The 22,883-nt window shown below is 35.4% G+C and overlaps 1 protein-coding gene and 1 pseudogene across 1 annotated transcript; both read left to right on the forward strand.

Annotated features, from left to right (window-relative positions):
* The first annotated feature begins 11,464 nt into the window (after positions 1-11,464).
* LOC118028791 (uncharacterized) lies at positions 11,465-13,684 on the forward strand (annotated as a pseudogene).
* A 6,229-nt stretch (positions 13,685-19,913) lies between these two features.
* Positions 19,914-22,077, forward strand: LOC118028790 (uncharacterized). The gene has a single exon (XM_035032489.2). It carries the CDS (start codon positions 19,930-19,932, stop codon positions 21,811-21,813), a length of 1,884 nt encoding a protein of 627 aa, XP_034888380.2. The 5' UTR covers positions 19,914-19,929; the 3' UTR covers positions 21,814-22,077.
* The last annotated feature ends 806 nt before the right edge of the window (positions 22,078-22,883 follow it).

Genomic DNA, 22,883 nt, shown 5'->3' on the forward strand with positions numbered 1-22,883 from the left:
TGCATAAATAAATAGTGCAAATAAAAATGAATACTCAAAAAAAATAAATAGCCCCCAATAAAAAAAATAAAAAGCACACACAAGCAGTTGGTTCAACCCTATTCCCCCCGCCGCGAGTCGCCATTCTGTCGAAATACACGACGTCGGGCGACGGCTCCGCTCATTTTTGTTATTTAAACAAAAAAAGATTTTTTAATTGGGGAAATGAAAATTATATTGGAGTCGCCATCTAGTAATTTGAGGAACTAGAAATCCCAAATTAGACCACTGGTTCCAAGAGATTCAGGTACTGAAGTTAGTTATGATTAAGAGGAAGGTAACACCAACCCTTAAAACATCCTTTCAAAAGAAAGGTTACCCTTACTTGTGTGTTTTTTTTTATTTATTTAAAGTGCTATTATATTTTGAGCTTATTTGCAATTTTGTTTTTAAAAAAATATTAACGTCAGTCCCCTAAAAGATTTGGAGACACGTTAAAAACATTGACATCAGTCCCTAAAAATAGAACTCGTCTAAAATATTGACGTTTAACCCTAAAAAGGAGAAAGTACTCTGAATTACCCAAAAAAAACTATGGAATAATCCATATTTGTATTTAAAACTTTTGACATCGGTCCTTTATGAAAAAAGACGTATGTCACTAAAATATTCGTTTATAATAATAAAACTATTTTGATATTGTGAAAGTATGGGTATAACTATATTGAAAATGGGGCTTTGGACCCGGAATGATACATAATAGATTGGTGTTGACCCGCGTGTTATTTTTTATATTATTTTTTGTTTTACCAACATGGCAGAAAATTATATACAAAAATAAAAAAAAATATTAGCAACTAAATAAAATTACATGATGACACAGTATAGTAAAAAAACTAAAATACACTCGGATCTTAAAAAATTACGAAAATGCCATCTGCCGGAGCGCGTGTCTCACCGCTTCACTGTGACAGGCGAAATTTGCCGGCGAGATTTTGGCCAACGATGGTCGGTTATCTGAGATCTGAGTCGAGGATTTCTTTTGGTGTCTCGACCGGTTGTTGATGCTGACCGAGCGTAGAATCGTCCGACTTGAAGCTTCGTCCGGCAGAATCGCGGCCCTTTTCCGGCCCAGATGAGCCGGCAAAACGGTTTAAAAACCGCCGGTTTTTGCTGTTAAAACCAGGGTAATACCTTTCTTGGTGGGTTCGGAACTTATTATGCCGGAAACTGGAGATCGAGAGGAGAGAGGAGAGAACTTCGCCGGCAGAGGAGAGAAATGCTCCGAGATTTGCTACCGGCAGGGACCGCGGATGGTGTTACCCGGTGCCGCTGAAAGGATGTTAAACCGTTGATCTTGGATTAAACGACGGATGGCTATGATTGCCTAGATCAGTAGTTTGATCGGACCTGGTCCAGAATTGTCGTATTTGAATTTGTTTGTGGCGCGTGCACCGAAACTCGGCACGATGACGGTTGCGCCAACGAGATTAAATCCTGATTTCTTCAATGGCTGAGATGAGTCGGGATATGTTTGGTTATTGTTAAATTGTTTTTTTTTTTAGACCAATTCCTACTCCCTGAAGAAAAACTAAAAAATTCGATTAGCAATCGATCCTTTCTTTTTTCTTTCTCTCCTCTTTTATTTTTTCTTTCTTGCCCCCTTTTTTCTTTTTTTCTGCCCCCCTTCCCGTGGCTATTAATAGCCACGGACAACAACATAAAAAATTATTTTATTATATATAATAAAGAAATAAACTCCACACCAACACCATAATTTGTTTATTATAATAATAAAATATTGCACACAACTACCATATTTGTTTATTATATATAATAAAAATTATTTACATGGGTATAAACTAAGAATTCAAATCAGTATTAAGACAAAAAGATCCCGTTTTACCGCCAAAAGGAATTACCAAAAAAAAAAAACATTTGATGGTATCGACCCGTAATGAACGAGTTTGGTCAAAATGACGGTTTTGACCCAAGACAGCCCAAACTCATTTTTACCCTTCGACATGGTATGACCCTGTATTGACCCCGGGAACTCGGGTTTTGGTCGAAAATTGATGTTTTTTGACCCGAAAACAGCTGAACTCATTTTTACCCTGGTCGACATGGTATGACCCGTATGACCCGGTGAACCGATTTTGGTCCAAAATATTTTGTGACCCGAAAACAGCCCGAAACTTCATTTTTACCCTAGCACATGTTTGAATGAGAGATGCCGGTGACTGAGAGAGGAAAAAAATAATTTTTGAATTTTCAAATTTTTCTAAATGTTTTTGGATTTTTTAAAAAATAATATAAAAAACATGGGCTCCAAAAATTGCTGGAGCAAAACACAACATTTTTAAAACTTTCCAATATTTTTTATTATATATAAAAAGAACATTCAAAAGTGCTAGTGTATTGCTGTAGCATGAAAACAAAAAACATTTTTTTTTATATATAAACTCTTTTTTTTTTTACGAAAACAGTGTTTTTTAATACTGAAATTATATCCTCATTTGTAAAAAAAAATGCAATCATATATACAAGAACAACAATATATTTTTTTTTACTTTCAGAAATTTTTTATATTTTTTATTTATATAATTTTAAAAAATATATATATACATCACAGGCATAATAAATAATATAAAACAAATAATATAATATTAATACAATTAAATGCTGGGCCCGCCCAACTAACTGGCCGGACCTCCAGCCCCAAAAATTGTTGCCGGATTCGGCCCCAAACAGCAAAAAACTACTTTGTCTGGCCGGACCCGGCCCAGACCCATATCATTGGGCCAGACACTGTCTGACCCAACAAAAAGGAAATGAGCGGGGGGAATTATTTTCCCCCCAGCCTCTGCATGCAGAAAAACATTCTGCATGCAGAGGCCACTACGACCGCCTAAGAAAAAAATGCAAGGTGGTCAGGTGATGCGTACCTACTTTGCGCGGCGAATATCAGACGAATGGACTGCTGACAAGCTGTTCTATTATATGATATGCTCCAGGTTGCCTGCGTGCTGCTTCACGGACGCGTCTAACCTTAGGCGGCGCGCGGCTGTTTTCCAAGACGGTTCCGTCGTCGTTCAACCGTTCGCTTCCTTCTGTTTCGAGCTTCTTGATCCCCCTCAGTGTCAAAACTATCCCAAGCTTCTCAACTTTTGGTTTTCGGTCATTCTTGAGTTCTGGTTTCTCTCTCTTCGGCTCTCTCTCTCGTCTCACTGTCATCTCGGTCTTCTCCTTTCTTTTTACCGTCCTTCCTTTTCCTCCCCCTTCTCACTCTGCTTCTCTCTATATAAGCAATCGGGCATTCAATGCAATCGGGAACTATAGACCAACCGTCTGCTGTCGTTATATGATCAGGTCGTGCAGGCGCCTGCCAAGGCTTCTTAACCGGGGTTCGGCGACGACGCGGTGTATAATCGCCACGCTTCGGTTCGTCCCAATGAACTTGCTGGCTTGGCCATGGCACTTCGGTGAGAGAGAGCGGGAACAAAAACCCCAGGTTCCTCCCCTCTAACTTTCTCGACTGCGAGGAATAGAAGTAGAAGGAAAGAAGAACAAGACAGCCCGAAACTCAATTTATTTACCCTCCACGGAAACATATGAGTGTGGTTTAATGCGGTATGACCCTTATAGTGACCCGGTGAACTCTTATTGGATCGAAAAATTCTGGATTTTTTTTGTTTACTTTTGACCTCGAAACCAGCTCTGATAACTTTCATTTTTTACCCTGGTCGTATATCTCTATTGGTATGACCCTATTTGACCCGTGAACCCGATTTTTGGTATTTCCAAAATATTGTTTTTGACCCACAGCCCCGAAACATTACAATTTTTTTTTACCTAGTAATCTACATGTTTGAATGAAAGATGCCGTTTGACTCGAGAGATAGGAAAAAGATATTTATTGATACTGCTTTTTTCTCAAATTTTAATGTTATTTTTTTTGTTTTTTTTTGATGATTTTTTTTAAAAAAATATATAAAAAAACATGGGTAAAAATGTCGTAGCCTTGTAAGCTAACAGTATCTCCCCTTCTTTATACAATGCTTACCGAAAGAAAAAATATCCTCGATGCTTGCATACCATATTAAGCTTTGTTTTTTAAAAAAAAAACTTGTCTTTCTGTCCTCTTTTTCGTTAACCTAAGACCCATCTGGCACTCTCCTTTACCAAAAATCCAAAAAATTGTGTTAGTCTCAGACTCAACTGATAATCCCATATGAGGATCCTTAAACCCAAAATAGCTACATGTATATGCCCATCAGGCAACCTCATTCAATCCCAAAAACAAAGAATGTGTAAAACGTTCTCATTGTAACGTACTCAACCCAGGATGGAAAGATCGATGAAAAAATATCTCATTATATGGGTGACTCCTACCCAAATAGATAAAATAGAAATATGCGGTCTCATTGAATGTGACCGACCCAAAAATGGAAAAAAAAATATGAGTGTGGTCTCATGTAATGGAGGGGTGAACAGACCAAGCCCAGATGAAAAAATATATGAAAAATGTAAAACATCTGTGTCTCTTCCAAACGGCACCGTTGGTCTTTTTTTTTTTTTTTTTTTTTTTAAACGCATGAAACGACGTCGTTTTGAAAAAACGCGCCGTGTTCATTTTAAATTGTGCCGCCCAGAAATGCACCAGCGTTCACATCAGTTCCCCCAATTATTTTTGTTTCCTTTTCAATTGCCGTCCCTGTCAATCAAATCGGTCTTGTCCGCCAAGTTGGCCGCCTTTTCCACTTTGGTTCTTTGCCTCTAAATTATGCAATTTAGCCCCAACTTTGATCAATAAACTATCCAATTTCTCTCAATTAGCCCCCTCAATCAACTCCAAACAGCCCCCCTATCTTTGCGCCTTTTTCCAAATGTCCCTGGTTTCGGATTTTCACCAAAATTAAACCCCCTTAATTGGCCATTAAAGTTCAATATTTATGCAATTAAGCCCCTGATTTGACTTAATAAAATTCCTTAAAAATCATAATTGCGCCGAAAAATCTTTTAATTTCTTCAATTTAAAGCCCCAAATTGACTTAAAAAAAATCAATTTTCTTGCAATCAAATCCCCCTATAAATCCAATAAAATATCAATTAAAACCCATAAACATCCAAATTTGGGGCTTCCTCTCTCAAAATTCAAAATTTCCCTTCTCAATAGGGTTCTCATCCTTCAAGAATATATTGTTCAAAAATCCAATCTTTGTATAATCTTTATACTCCTTGACCAATTTTCTGACCATTTTCCAAGCGCTTCTTGCCTCTTTGTTCATTTTCTAACCTTCTTCTGGCTATTTATTTATTTTTTGCGGGACCCAAAAATGGTTTACAACAATTTACAAAATCATCAAATCCGTGGTTTTAAGGTTTTTGACTTGAAAAAGCCATTTACAATATAGTTTTGATAAAAAACAACCTTAAAAATACTCTAAACACCTTTGATGAAAACTCATTGTGGATTTTAAACAACCCATTACTCTATTTAAAAACCCAAAAATCAACCTGTGGAACAAAACAAATTCTTGAGCTAGATCATACCTCTCTGGCAAAGTTAAGGGCAAATAACTCTCCTCATCAAATGGAAATCCATGACACTTATAATTGACCGTTTCATGGTCAAATTCGTAACCTTTTGACTTTCTTACCACTAGAATTTGATCATTTTATGTATTCTCTTCTTTTAAAACAATGATCAAAAACTAAGGAAAAATAAAGTTTGGAAAAAAATTAATTTTCAAAAAATCAAGGAACAAAAGTTTATAATCTAAACAGTATGAGGAAAACCAAAGCAAACCTTTTTCACAAATGTTTAAAATTCCACCTATTTCCTTTGTTTGTTTTTCACTCTAGCCCCCTTCTTTCAATCTTGCGCATTGTCAACAAATTTGAAGCAATCATGCTTAAATTTGGCTAAAAAAAGAATGGAATTGGAAAATAAAAGTTATGAGGACCAAAATAAAAACTTCCCACAGTAAGTATGATGAAATGTGAGATTTTGAAGCAACCATGCTTTAATTTGCGCTCAAAAAAGGATGAATTGTAGTTTAAAAAAAGTTTGAGGACCAAAAAATAAAACTTCTACAATAAGTCTAATGATGAATGTGAGAGATGTGAATAGATTGTTTTTAACTACAAATATTTCTCTGACAAGATTAAATTTTTTTACTATAATTAATAGATAATAACTAAAACATCTCTTGCTCAATATTTAGCCTACACCTCTTTTGGTACTTCATGTACAAAAGACATAAGCATGCTAATTTAACTATAATTTAGCTATTTATTAGTGTGGGTAGCTTGCGTTATGTCACTGGTTAAACCAAACTTTTCCAACATAAAAAAAAAAATATTTAAGTGATGGTAGCATTTTTAAAAAAGGCAAGAGAAATCCATGGAGTTGCGTCATTGGCTTTGATTAGATCCAATTAAGTTTGATTAAATTAATAATATGATTAAAAAAACCAAACAAGAGTAGATAAATCAAACAACAATAAAAAATTAGCCTGAGTCAACTTGAGTTAACCGTCAAATTGTGACCCGACACTATGAGAGCAAATAATCCTTTGAAGGAAAAAAGAAAATAATAAACAAAGCCAATCTCCAACAAACCTAATATTGAAAGATATGTAATTGAAAAAAAAAATCAATTGTAAAAAAAATAGGCCTATGAAAATACTTAAGTTAGCTTCAAGTTAATCTTTTAAAATATGTGGACCCTGTCCCTAAGATCAGAATAGCATAGAAAGGAAAACCTTGAAAAATCATGAAGCCAAATCTTTGACCAACAAAAATCCTCATCCATAAAATAAAAAGGACATTTTCAATAAATAGGCTCCAAAACAAAAATAAACAATAATCAAAAGAGTAAGGGTCAAAATTACATAAAAAAATAAAATCAAAATGAAGGGATGAAATTGAAAAATAAACTCAAATTAAGAAAATGATTAAAAACAAAAACAATAGTAATCAAAACACAAGACCAAATTTAATAGGTAAAAAAAATCAAATAAGATGAAATTAAAAAAAAAATATAAATTTTATTATTATAAACACATAAATATTCAATATTAAAAAAGAATACTAGGACCAAATCTAAAAGAAAACAAAAATTGAAGGTTGTTTTGAAAAATTAAAGGATCAGCGCAAAAATGAGGAAAGAGGGGAAAAAAAAGGCCAATTGACACCAAACTAGAGAATATATGTTGGCCAATGGAATGGAGGTCTTCCATGATGATTCCAACATTGTTAAACTTGTGAAAATCGGCGTATGCCGTCGAGCAACACTACACATGTCGTTGTCCCATTGGCTATCCCACACTCTTTGTGTGCAATGCGACACATTATACTCTTTCATTTTTAAAGATATTTACATTTATTAAAAAATGCCAAATGCTCCTCAACCAACTTAATTATAACAAAAAAATCATAATGAAAATACTAAAAAACCCCTAGGACGCCAATTAAAAAAAACACTTATTTAAAAGGTAATTTATTTATTTACTGAGTTTTTTATAAATAAAAAGCCTAAACAACCTCCAAAATTCACTTAATTTAATATTTCTATTTTAAAGTTAAGTAATCACACGGGTTACCTATAAAAAACATGAAAGTGGTCCTATTACCCCAATAGGAAGCCAATTATTTTTTGCTGAGAAAGGCAAAATTATAATTTTGCCTTTTCAAACCATAATATTAATGAGTATAATTTACAAATAAATATTGCTATAGTTAATTTCCAACCCTTTTAGTTCTTTAATAATTTATGTAAAAAATAGAACACTTCATATCAATGCACGCATATTACTTGAAGTTTCTAGCTTGAAACACTCAGCATGACACAAAATAACAAGGCTACAATCCAAATAAATCTATACTGAAATAGATCTTGACATGCATCATGTTAGACTTAATTAGCTGACAGAGCTCTTCACATAATTTGATATTCGTCATGATAGAAAGTGGAATTGATTTTTCTTGCCTCATTAATCTACTAATATATTTTTTAAGCTTTAATCTCCCAACTAATTCTTGTAATAAATATAATATTATATGCACACTTTTTTGTTTTTATTGCGCAAAAGAAAGTGGAGCAGATATGAAAAATATTAAATAGCTCTTTTTTTTCCACGTTGACTGATACCTTTTGTCTTTGGTTGATAGTTTTTTCCCATTTTTTACCACCACACACAAAAAAAAGAAAAGTACAAGAGTACATATATAAAGAAAACTTAGAATATTTACCCGGATAATGATGAGACAAGATTTGTTGTAACCTAATTTTTGACTTTTTTTGTTTTTTTTTTTTAATAATTTTCAACATATATAAAATAAAAAAAATAATTCTTAATGGTATTTGTATTATTTCAGTTTCTCAAAAGGGATTCGAATTTAAATAAATTTCTTTTCAACGCATCAACTTTCACATTGTCATTTTTAAATTAATCGTTTTATTTTTTCTCATTGAATCTGACATGATTTGTTTTAAACAAATCCAAAATACAAAAAAATATGGAAAAATAAAAAAAATATTTGGAAAAAAGATACCAAAAATGAAAAAGGACGACAACAAGGACTAAAATGAATTTGTATTTCTGTTGACCATGCAATTGAAAAAAGAAAAGGAAATTTTCCACCTATAAAAAGGTGTATTAGTCTCACACAATAAAGAAGGAGGGGGAGATGTCACTCTCTCCGCCACTCAAAAAACTCTAACCCATTTCTTTTTACCTAGCCACCAGCTCGCCACCTCATAATTTATAGGTATGGGATGTAAAATAAATTAAAAAAAAAGGAAAAAAATTGTATATGTAAAAGTGTATGGTGTGTTGGAAATTTTTATTTATTATGGATTTTTTTATATATAAAATCGCAAAGAAGAATAAAGAATTTAATATTTTTGATTTGAACTCACGATAAAGAACTATGAATTTACACGTAAGTCGTATTCTTGGAATATCTGTGATGAAAAGATAAAATTTTTAAAACTTCTTTAACATCATTAAAGTCACGGAGTAGCTACCTCAGATAGGGTGCGTTTAGGTGGTGTTAATACTTTCCCTATCCACAATATAATCCTTTACCCATGAATCTCTTGACAAGACCAGATACACCCGGGTTTCCTAGTAGCCCTCAATTAAATACTATTTGTGTGACTCCTAACGAACCAATCAAGCAAACATAACAAGAAAAAATACACCAACCGATGCCGCGTGATTGGATGCGATATAGTATATATATATATATATATATAATAATATATATGTGTTGTGTGTGTGTGTGTGTGGTGTGGTGCTGTGTGATAGCATTTTTTATATGTACAAAAAAAGAAAATTCAAAAAAGATATCTTTGCATGAGATTTTTTGGAGTTAATAACCCAATTTATTTGAATCCATGAGAACTTGACTAATATTTCAAAAACCTACTAAAAAAGAGAGTTTAACTGCAGGATAATAATTGGTTAACATTTCTAGTATAAATGTTGAATCTAACAAGTAAGTTGACATTTAAATATCAGAAGTTGATTTGAAAATGCCCAAAATTATTCGGTGGTATTCATTTCAAATTTTTTAATTGGAGTTTTTTACCATAACATACAAGTTGTGAAAAACTCTTTGCCTTCTAGGATAAGCAAACCCTGTCAATACCAGCATATATTGATTCTTTCCCACAAGAATTTATTTGGGCACATTGAGCCGTATAATGAATTTTCAGAAAGGGACCATATTTATTCATGAGAATAAATCTCTTATTTAAGTTATTATAGACAAACCATCTATTATAAAAACCCACCTCATCCCAATTACTTATTCGCAGTATCTAGTGGAGACTACACAATGATTGTTTACCTCTAGTAATATGTTTTAAATGGTGTTAATACATTTAACTTAGTCGTTCCATTAAAGGTGTGGTCCGAGTTTTTCCTCAATACATCACTAACCATATGTAACCTTATTTAGAATTCATATAATACTAGTAAATTCGAGTTTCTAGTAACCCTAAACCAGACAACATAAGTTGTCGGTTTTGTCTATAATGAAATCTGCATTCTTAACACCACAATATTGTGTGCACACTTTGTGAGAATGATAATATTTATTTTTGTCTTTTGCATAGCCAAAAGTTGATATATAAAAGAGAAAATCACTCTAATTTTTCTAGAAATTAATTTACTTCCCAATTAATTTTGTTTTCTAAAATTCTAAAATTACATTTTATTTATAAATATAAAAATCATGATGATTTTCCTCTCCATACTTTATTTCAATGCAATTCTTCTCAATCATTGTACAGTCGTCAAACCAAATTGCAATAAATTATATTAGGGGAACTACTACTGTTTATTATTGAAATTTCCATCTTGTTAAATTTCCTTCTCTAAAATAAATTTTCCATCTTATTAAATAATAATATAAAATTATTGTTAAGTTCATTCAATAACTTAAGTTTTTGATGGAATAATTTAAAACAATTAATTGAAATTTAATGTAAAATTATTACTGTGTTGTGTAATGCTAAACAATGATTTAAACATTTCATCCAGAAATCAAAATAGACAATTTTTTTGTTGTCTTGAGATGAACCTTTTCTAATTTCCATAACATGCACCGAATATACAACCTTCCAAAAAATAATAATATTTTGTTGCAGTGATAAATAATATCATATTCTTGTCGAAATGAATCTTCTCACTTTTCCATGATATATGCAGATTGCACTGAGATACAATACTCTCGATCTTTATCTGATATATATATAATATATATATATTATATATATATATATTATATATATATATATATATCCAATCAAACAAGAAAATAATAACTTATTTCCACTCCTACACCATTACTCTTGCTATGGTTTCTCTTATCTCCTTGCACCTGAATTAAACCTCAATTTTTCGCCTCACTAGGTGGGAATAATTATGGAATTAATTGTCAAGACTTACAATGACAAATTAACAAGAAATCAATTGATTGTTTTCATAAGATCATGGACTGACACAAACCTCATGAAACTCCATAACAGTTAGTTGGCATTTTTTAAGATAGAAGTCTTTGACTTGATTTTGCAAGGATTTAGCAGGTCCAAATGAGAAACTGCACCAAATTTATTGTAAGATAGAAGTCTTTGACTTAATTTTTCCTGGTAATCACCTTTGTTATCTTTTGTAATGGGCTAAAACAATACCAATTGGCTACGAACGCGTTTCACAGTTCAAACGAAAGAATTTTATGGCACCTCACCAACTCTCAAGCTGACAATTTCAAGGTTTACTACATGCGTGGGAAGCCACCAAGAAGTAGTCAAAAGACAACAATATAGAAGTTGTACCTCAGTCAGATTTGAAAACAAATTTTATGCTTTAATCCAGGCTGTATACATCATTAAAAAAAACACATCTTTTTCAGCAATGATTGAATAGATCACTATATAAAAGGCTGGCATCCATGCTAAACATGCAAACACAAAAAGCAAGAGTTCTAAAGATGGAAAGCAGGGGGAAGACGGGGCATTTGTCCCCAATGATACATGCCATAGCAATATGCCTTGTAGCCACCAGTGTGGTGGCATATGAGCCCTATTATTATAAATCTCCACCACCTCCATCTCAATCACCACCTCCACCATATCATTACTCATCACCTCCTCCACCAAAAAAGTCTCCCCCTCCACCTTATCACTACACATCCCCACCTCCTCCAAAGAAGTCTCCACCACCTCCATACCACTACTCATCTCCTCCTCCACCAAAGAAGTCTCCCCCTCCACCTTATCACTACACATCCCCACCTCCTCCAAAGAAGTCTCCCCCACCACCATACCACTACTCATCACCTCCTCCTCCAAAGAAGGAAAGAAAGAAGTCTCCTCCTCCACCATACCACTACACATCACCTCCTCCTCCAAAGAAGTCTCCCCCTCCACCATACCACTACTCATCCCCTCCTCCACCTAAGAAGTCTCCCCCTCCACCATACCACTACACATCCCCACCCCCTCCAAAGAAGTCTCCACCACCTCCATACCACTACTCATCACCACCCCCTCCAAAGAAGTCTCCCCCTCCACCATACCACTACACATCCCCTCCTCCTCCAAAGAAATCTCCACCACCTCCATACCACTACACATCCCCACCTCCTCCAAAGAAGTCTCCCCCTCCACCATACCACTACACATCCCCTCCTCCACCAAAGAAGTCTCCCCCACCTCCATACCACTACTCATCCCCTCCTCCACCTAAGAAGTCTCCCCCTCCACCATACCACTACTCATCCCCACCTCCTCCTAAGAAGTCTCCACCACCTCCATACCACTACACATCACCACCTCCACCAAAGAAGTCTCCCCCACCTCCATACCACTACACATCCCCACCTCCCCCAAAGAAGTCTCCACCACCTCCATATCACTACTCATCCCCTCCTCCTCCAAAGAAATCTCCCCCTCCACCATACCACTACACATCCCCTCCTCCACCAAAGAAGTCTCCCCCACCTCCATACCACTACTCATCCCCCTCCTCCACCTAAGAAGTCTCCCCCTCCACCATACCACTACTCATCCCCACCTCCTCCTAAGAAGTCTCCACCACCTCCATACCACTACACATCACCACCTCCACCAAAGAAGTCTCCCCCACCTCCATACCACTACACATCCCCACCTCCCCAAAGAAGTCTCCCACTCATCCCCTCCTCCTCCAAAGAAGTCTCCCCCTCCACCATACCACTACTCATCCCCTCCCCCTCCAAAGAAATCTCCACCACCTCCATACCACTACACATCCCCACCGCCTCCAAAGAAGTCTCCCCCTCCACCATACCACTACACATCCCCTCCTCCACCAAAGAAGTCTCCCCCACCTCCATACCACTACTCATCCCCTCCTCCACCTAAGAAGTCTCCCCCTCCTCCATACCACTACTCATCCCCACCTCCTCCTAAGAAGTCTCCACCACCTCCATACCACTACACATCACCACCTCCACCAAAGAAGTCTCCCCCACCTCCATACCACTACACATCCCCACCTCCCCCAAAGAAGTCTCCACCACCTCCATATCATTACTCATCCCCTCCTCCTCCAAAGAAGTCTCCCCCTCCACCATACCACTACACATCCCCATCTCCTCCAAAGAAATCCCCCCCTCCACCATACCACTACTCATCTCTTCCTCCACCAAAGAAGTCTCCCCCACCTCGATACCACTACACATCTCCACCCCCTCCATCTCCATCACCACCACCTCCATACTACTATAAGTCACCACCACCACCATCGCCATCACCTCCACCACCCTACTATTATAAGTCTCCACCACCCCCAACTCACTCTCCACCTCCTCCATACATTTATGCATCACCCCCACCACCAAAACACTACTAAGATGTTGTAGGGTCAATTTGAAGTGTAACAACATGCAATAAGTTGCTATTTATTTCCATTTCTTTTGTTGTTTACGAAAAAAAATTCCTAATTTGTTTAAATTATCAGTCTTGTGTAATAAGGATCGAGATTGTATATCCATGGTGAATTTTTTTGTACGGAGAAGTGATCATTGTAACATTTCTTTGTACCATTTTGCAATGTAATAGTTGTAATTGCATTTGAAAGGATAAATATAGCATTACATTTCTCTTTCTGTTGAAATTATATAATTTTGCTTCTTCCGAGTTTGAAAATCAATGTCTTGTTATTAAATGTCTATTGGCCCTAAGCGATTTCATGTTTGCCGTGTCTTTTTCCAGTACAAACTGCGAAGAAACCTTTTGTCTTAGCTAGGCTAGTCAAAACCCTAGGCTAAGACATGGTTATCTTGATATTGTAAAGAAATATAGGATAGGTCACGTACTTTGACAAATAAGTAAAGATATAATATAGGCCGAATGGTGGATTGAAACGTTCGAGAGAGTTCAATTTATGCTCTAATCACTTTCAATACAAACCGAATGTTAACAAGTAAACTTTATTTTATGTATAATTAAACAAGTAAATTATGTCCAACAAAATTGGGTATAAGAATTTCTACCCCTTGTTTTTTTATTTATAATAATCAAGGAATTTATTGATAGATGCTAGTGTTAAAAAGCCAATGGCAAATTACCATGAAAAAAGAAAATTACAATTCTTCATTTACAAAGGAAAAACAAAGAAAGAAGAAACAAGTATGAAATATTTTACAAAAATCATGTTTGTAATCATTAACTAATAAAAACTTTACTTATTCGACTAATTTATAATACATTCTGAATCTCTGAATAAGTTCAATCTCGTGTATATAAAGTTTCTATTAATTTTCTGCAACTATAAAACTAGACGGGGAAGAATTAGCTCAAACATTGTATCCCAATTCTTGGAAAACCAATTTGTTACTAGCCAACTAGATACGCACTGAAATCTTCCTTTTGGCATAGACCATTGCAAGTCCAACATACCACAAAACAGTTCCATAATTTCCACTATTTATTGGTTCAGATTGCTTACTTAATTAAAAATAACTTTTTAAAGCACGTAATGCAGGTTATGGTTCATGGATATGAAATAAAAGAATTTTACAAGCTCAAAAGGTGTTTGAGAGTTTCAAGAACCTAGGATCAACATCAATTATTTATCAATCTTTTTTTCTCTCGTTGTTTTTTTATATAACCTTGTTAATCTCAAAGATCAGAATTCTCTTAACATATGTCATAATACTAATCCAACTTTTTCTTTGATGAATAACCAATCTAATTTTTTTTTTTTTAAGATACTAGAGGCTTTATCATGTACACACTAAAAGACATGAAGCTTGATTTTTTTTTGTGTTGACTTTTAGCATTTGTTGTGTCTTTCTTCAATTGAAACCTCTTTTTCCCCTCTTAGAATTGACGAGCATTCTCCTTCCCTTTCTTTTCTTTTTCTTTTTTTTAGCTTTTATATAGCATTTCTCAAAGTTTTCTTGGATGCCCTTTAGTCTTTGGTTTCTTTTTTTTCTTTTCTTTTCTTTTTTCATTGTTGGGCTTCCAATCTTAACCTTCTTTTTATCAATTAATTCTATCACTGTCTTCAAAATGTCTCTCATTTGCCCCCAGTGTGGAGTGTGATTCTAGTCAGGGTTTCTTTGTTGAAATGAAATATTCTATCAGGCTCAAATGGGGATCACAAGGGATATAATCTTTAGAAAGTGAAGGGATAACAACAATGGTCTTTTCTCATTTCAAGTAAGGTCATTTATAATCGATAAATTTTGACTTCGTCCAGTGTAATGATTTGGACTTGTAAGAATCATGATTCACGAGTCCATAACTATTGAATCCACTATGTGTCATTATGCATACTGCTAAAACTTAGCTACATGATGTGTGGTTCAGTTTTATGTGTGAGTTCAAAATTTTCTTAGTCACCTCATGTCATTTCAACAAGCATCGAGTCATTTCTGTGATCAAAATACTTTTAATCTTCAGAATTGATCAATTTTAATTGCATGTTGGAGCTTGATCAAAATATTTTATGAAAACAACCTTTGAAAGAAACATCTCATGCTTTCATGCAAAACAACAAAAAAACAAAGAAAATATTTGTTTCGTTAAAGGATGAGATGTGATCCCAAAATAAAATACAAAATGACAAAAATTCATAACAAAGATGATTGACAGTTTAACCTCTTCTTGGATCAGCTTCTCTGACAATATCTATTTTTTGCCAAGTAATTTTGATCACTTGTCATTCCAAGTTAAGTTCCAACACCAAAAGTCATTACTCAAGTGAATTTCAACCCCTTGTGTGCTGCCAGGTATAGGACTTTTAAAATAATAATAAAGATGATAAAAAAAAGTGGGCTTTTATTTTTTAAATACACACACACTAGGTGCAACCTGCATCGGCTATCCATTCTTGTCCTACACAGGCGATCCTAACTGGGAATATATTGACTAATCCCAGAATTAGTTTAATGCAACCTAGATAATGTTATCAACTATTTCTGGTCTTACAAAAGGGGACGAACTGGGAAAAACGTTGACTAATAAGCAATGAATAATTCGCTTTTTTCACCAGTAGTCATCATTTGTCTTGTGAGGTCTCTTCTGTTGAAATATGAAGGAAATAAAAGCTCCATGTGAAAGTGAGATTAGAGAAAATGGAAGAGTTCCAAATCATTTAAGTTTGAAAGCCCATTATTGAGGTTAACAATAATTTATTTATGCTAAAAGTTACAACTAAACGAACAAGAACACGAACCAATTCTTCTTGCTGCTGTAGTTTAATTTCCAATAGCGAGATTTCTTGTTTATATTTGCTAGATGAATTATTGCATTTATGAAAATAATATATATATGAACTCTATTGATTAATTATCAGATCTTTTAAATTCATACGGACACACACACACACACACACACACATATACAGCTAACGTATTTATTTAAAAGCAACGAAGGAGAAGGAGTTTATAAATGGTGAGTAATAACGTTTGCCTAAATTTGTTACATGACTGACCTCTTAAAAACTACTGTCTCATGTTTGGATTCACAGTCTCACGCTGGATTTCGCCTTATGACAACGCCTTTTGAAGAGAGATTTGTGATACCTGGAATTTATAAACTACTTAGATCCTCAATTCCTAATCAATATGGAATATTGATATAATAAGTGAGAGATATGAAAAAGTTTCCGCTGCAAAAAATGGAGCAGCTAGAAAATGGTAGCAAGGTAGGAAGACGAAGATCGATGCCATGTGGATAAAGCCTTGGTTTTCTGCCAACTTACAGTTTTTTAAATTATATCGGACACTCATAATTTCGTGTTCCACCCTGTTATCTGATAATTATAGTTTCTTTTTAATTTAATAAATCAAGTGGATTCGAAAAAAAAAAAAACAGAGACCAAGATAGCTTACGGAGAACAGCAACAAGGTGTAAAAACAAGTAACAGCATTACAAAAGCTTATATAAAATACACCGACAATGAAATATAGGAATTGAAACTTCTTTTGGATTACAAGATTGCTACTATGTAATAGTATATTGCATACAATAGATTACTTTTAACTGGTAAAGTTCAATGTCAACCAAGAAGAGATAAAGTTCAGGACAGGGAGAACAAACAGACTTGATTGTGGATTATACTTTGTAGAAATCCAAACTTATGTAAAAAAGAGTTTATATAGAACAAAGAATGGATAAACATGAAGGCAAAAAGGAGTCTGTGTACGTAGAAAGATCCTTAAAACAATGACTGATATAAATTGAAATAACAGTTACCAAATTTAAAGAAGGATATTAGGGAGGAACAAATTATTAGTGTTCAAAGTCCTCTTAGCTGAGGTGGGCACAAAAAAAACTCTAAAATATTTGGTGATCATAGTGAGAATATCATATTTATTTCTTTGAAATTATGAAACCGAAAAGAAAAAAATTACCAAAAAAAACTTAGGAGAAAAAGAAGAATTGGTAGACGTCTCTATTGAAGAAGGAAGTGAAGAGGTAGCAGCCAAGACTATTTTAGATATATATTTAGTATGGGAGAATATTACATATAATATTATCTATGAGTACATCATGTACAGGAAACCAGAGCACTAGTCTAGAAGACAGCATGTTAATTTAGCTATTTATTTCAGTAAAAAAATGGAAAAACTTCATATCAATGCATGGCATTATGACTTGAAAGTTTCCAGCTAGAAACATTCAGCCTGGCACAACAATCAAAATTTTGACTGAAATGGGCCGTGGCATGACTTACTTGACAGAGGCACTTTATATTATTGATCCGGTCGTCAAGAGGTTGCAATAATATTTAAAATTAATCTATTCATTTTTCCAAAGACGAATTGATCGATTTCAAGTTTGTTTTATGTACGGAATTGAAAAATTAACCAAGAAGAACTAGTCATTAACAATTGTCTACCATTAATTTTCTTCGAGGAAGTAAAGTTTGGTTGTTTCCAAAAAATCAAAAAAATATCAAGTCAAATGTGAAATAAGATGTATAAAAAACTATTATTAGAACTCATTCAATAACTTAAGTTTTGGATTGCAATAATTATTTAACAAATTCAAATACTAAGACGATCAAGAATTAGAGATATCCATGTAGTGTTTGTTAAATAAAAAGAAAGATAATATTGTAAGTGAAGAAAGTTGTATACAGCTATATACGTGGGTAGTCAGAGCCAATCTCTTTTGACTTCCCTAGTTAACAAACACAAACATAAGAACTTGCATTGTCACGTCTTTCATTGCGTGTGAACTGACCAACTCCCTCAATATGTCAGACTTTTTTTTTGTGTGTGTCTTCAGATGAACCTTCAAATTTTCCGTAAGTACTTGCACCGAATACACAGCCTTCCAATAATAATAATATTTTGTTGCAGTGATAAATAATATCATATCTTGTCGAAATGAATCTTCTCACTTTCATATACAGATTGCAATGAGATAGAATACTCTCAATCTTTTGTCCTTAATAGGGTAATAAATATATGGGAATATATATATACATATTGACCAATCAAACAAGAAAATAATAACTTATTTCCACTCCTGCAACCATTACTCGCAATTAATGGTTTCTCGTTTTCAAACGTTAAGGAAGCTAGTGCAAACTCCTTGTCCATGGAGGTAGAGACTGGATGGGTTGCAACTGAATTAAACCTTAATTTTAAACATCACTAGCACTACCAAAAATTTACAAATACAAATGGACATGGATATAATTTTAAAATATTAATTTTTATTGTATATTTCTATACTATATATATATATATATATATATTGTTTGGATGCTTACTTGTTTTATAACTTTTTCTCATAGAAATTTGTTGTATAAATATATTATTTGTATATGTTAGGGTTTGTTTGAGATTTTGTAAAATTATATTTGTTTGTAAATTAATGAAATTTAATTTGAATGTGTAACTTAAGTGTTTTGTGATGAAACAAATAATAACTTATTTAATGAGTTCCTTTTATATTTTGTCAATTTTATTATTGAGTTGAAATTTTCAGTAAATGTATATAAATTTTCCAACAGATTATTTCCATTTGTGATCATGCCGGCAAGTTTCTTTCCCACGAATTGTGAGTATAAATATCAACAGAAAATTCAATAGCAAAAATATTGATAGAAAATTCCGTTAATAAATCTAAAAAATTTGTAAAATAGGTGGGCATAATCATGGAATTAATGTCAAAACTTACAATGACATTTTAGCAAGAAATCAATTGGTTAGACTTTCAAAACCAGCAATATTGATTTTTCATGTTGTCCAATTGCTTGACAAAGTCAAGAAAGATCATGGACTGACACAAACCTCATGAACTCCATGAGAGTTAGTTGGCATTTTTTAATAAGCTGTTGGACATTAGCTCTTAAAGGATATTTTAATGTATTGTGCCAATCTGTTTATCAATTTCACCGACGACGGTGAGATATTTTACTTGGATCAAACATAGATTTGTTATAGAGCTAGTGTTGAAGTAACTTGATACCTTCCGAAATAATCCTTTCAGTACAATGTTCAGCCATTTTGCAAGGATTTACCAGGTCCAAATGAGAAATGGCACCAAATTTTATTGTAAGATAGAAGTCTTTGACTTAATTTTTCTTGATAATCACCTTTGTTATCTTTTGTAATGGGCTACAACAATACCAATTTGGCTACGAACGCGTTTCACAGTTCAAACGAAGAATTTTATGGCACCTCACCAGCTCTCTAGCTGACAATTTCAAGGTTTACTACATGCGTGGGAAACCACCAAGAAGTAGTCAAAAGACAAGAATATAGAAGGTGTACCTCAGTCAGATTTGAAACTTAATTTTATGCTTTATTCCAGGCTGTATACATCATTAAAAAACACATCTTTTTCAGCAATGATTGAATAGATCACTATATAAAGGGCTGGCATCCATGCTAAACATGCAAACACAAAAAGCAAGAGTTCTAAAGATGGAAAGCAGGGGGAAGACGGGGCATTTGTCCCCAATGATACATGCCATAGCAATATGCCTTGTAGCCACCAGTGTGGTGGCATATGAGCCCTATTATTATAAATCTCCACCACCTCCATCTCAATCACCACCTCCACCATATCATTACTCATCACCTCCTCCACCAAAAAAGTCTCCCCCTCCACCTTATCACTACACATCCCCACCTCCTCCAAAGAAGTCTCCACCACCTCCATACCACTACTCATCTCCTCCTCCACCAAAGAAGTCTCCCCCTCCACCTTATCACTACACATCCCCACCTCCTCCAAAGAAGTCTCCCCCACCTCCATACCACTACTCATCACCTCCTCCTCCAAAGAAGGGGAGAAAGAAGTCTCCCCCTCCACCATACCACTACTCATCACTTCCTCCTCCAAAGAAGGGGAGAAAGAAGTCTCCCCCTCCACCATACCACTACACATCACCTCCTCCTCCAAAGAAGTCTCCCCCTCCACCATACCACTACACATCCCCACCACCTCCAAAAAAGTCTCCTCCACCTCCATACCACTACACATCCCCACCTCCTCCAAAGAAGTCTCCCCCTCCACCATACCACTACACATCCCCACCACCTCCAAAAAAGTCTCCGCCACCTCCATACCACTACTCATCACCACCTCCTCCAAAAAAGTCTCCCCCTCCACCATACCACTATACATCCCCACCTCCTCCAAAGAAGTCCCCGCCACCTCCATACCACTACACATCACCACCTCCCCCAAAGAAGTCTCCCCCTCCACCATACCACTACTCATCCCCTCCTCCTCCAAAGAAGTCTCCCCCACCTCCATACCACTACTCATCACCACCTCCTCCAAAGAAGTCTCCCCCTCCACCATACCACTACTCATCCCCTCCTCCACCTAAGAAGTCTCCCCCACCTCCATACCACTACACATCCCCACCTCCTCCAAAGAAGTCTCCCCCTCCACCATACCACTACACATCCACACCACCTCCAAAGAAGTCTCCGCCACCTCCATACCACTACTCATCACCACCTCCTCCAAAGAAGTCTCCCCCTCCACCATACCACTACACATCCCCACCTCCTCCAAACAAGTCCCCACCACCTCCATACCACTATACATCACCACCTCCCCCAAAGAAGTCTCCCCCTCCACCATACCACTACTCATCCCCTCCTCCTCCAAAGAAGTCCCCACCACCTCCATACCACTACTCATCCCCACCTCCACCTAAGAAGTCGCCCCCTCCACCATACCACTACGCATCCCCTCCTCCACCTAAGAAGTCTCCCCCTCCAACATACCACTACACATCCCCTCCTCCTCCAAAGAAGTCTCCCCCACCTCTATACCACTACACATCACCACCTCCTCCAAAGAAGTCTCCCCCACCTCCATACCACTACTCATCTCCACCTCCTCCAAAGAAGTCGCCACCTCCACCATACCACTACTCATCTCCTCCTCCTCCAAAGAAGTCGCCACCTCCTCCATACCACTACTCATCTCCACCTCCTCCAAAGAAATCCCCCCCTCCACCATACCACTACTCATCTCCTCCTCCTCCAAAGAAGTCGCCACCTCCTCCATACCACTACTCATCTCCTCCTCCACCAAAGAAGTCCCCCCCTCCACCATACCACTACTCATCTCCTCCTCCACCAAAGAAGTCTCCCCCACCTCCATACCACTACACATCTCCACCCCCTCCATCTCCATCACCACCACCTCCATACTACTATAAGTCACCACCACCACCATCGCCATCACCTCCACCACCCTACTATTATAAGTCTCCACCACCCCCAACTCACTCTCCACCTCCTCCATACATTTATGCATCACCCCCACCACCAAAACACTACTAAGATGTTGTAGAGTCAATTTGAAGTGTAACAACATGCAATAAGTTGCTATTTATTTCCATTTCTTTTGTTGTTTACGGAAAAAAATTCCTAATTTGTTTAAATTATCAGTCTTGTGTAATAAGGATAGAGATTGTATATCCATGGTGAATTTTTTTGTACGGAGAAGTGATCATTGTAACATTTCTTTGTACCATTTTGCAATGTAATAGTTGTAATTGCATTTGAAAGGATAAATACCACATTACATTTCTCTTTCTGCCAAAATTACATAATTTTGCTTCTTCCAAGTTTGAAAATCAATGTCTTTTTATTAAATGTCTATTGGCCCTACATTGACTTCATTGTTTGCTGTGTCTTTTTCTATTAAAAACTCCGAAGACATATATTTGTTAATTCAAGGGAAGCACATAAAAGAGTAATTCGTAAGTCCCAAGTATGTGTTTGTTTTTAAAAACAACGATGTGGGTTTCCAAATTATTATTTTTTTACTTTAACCTAAGCCATGTATGCCAGTACCTCTAATCTATGATAGTCTATTGAATGACTTTCTAAACAGTAAAACAATGTATGAATTAATATAAATTAGGAGACAATGTGATAGTTTTATACACTTATTTTGGTCTAGGATTGATTAATTACGTATCTATTGTATACATTATTTTGGAAAACACATTGTATTAATTATAATATGTTGGATCAAGTGAGAAATAACAGAAAAGCATGTGTTTAGGTAGGCACCAACAAATGAGAAATACTCTAAAGAAATATAGGAGAGGTCATGTACTTAATTTGACTTATAAGTAAAGATATGATATAGGCCGAATAGTGGATTGAAACGTTCGAGAGAGTTCAATCTATGCTCTAATCACTTTCAAAACAAATCGAATGTTAACAAGTGAACTTTATTTTATATGTAAATAAACAAGTCAATTATGTCCAACAAAATTGTGTATATGAATTTCTACCCCTTGTGTATGGCAAGGTATAGGACTTTTAGGTCGTATGGTTCTTGACTTCATCATGGCCAACACAATTAACTCTCTTGTCTTAAGTAGTTCTGATTGAGATGC

This window comes from Populus alba, chromosome 1, assembly GCF_005239225.2.
Source record: "Populus alba chromosome 1, ASM523922v2, whole genome shotgun sequence".
NCBI lineage: Eukaryota > Viridiplantae > Streptophyta > Magnoliopsida > Malpighiales > Salicaceae > Populus > Populus alba.

Excerpts from the sequence above, each read along its gene's own strand:
- LOC118028790 (XM_035032489.2), top strand. The coding sequence starts at position 19,930 with ATGGAAAGCAGGGGGAAGACGGGGCATTTGTCCCCAATGATACATGCC.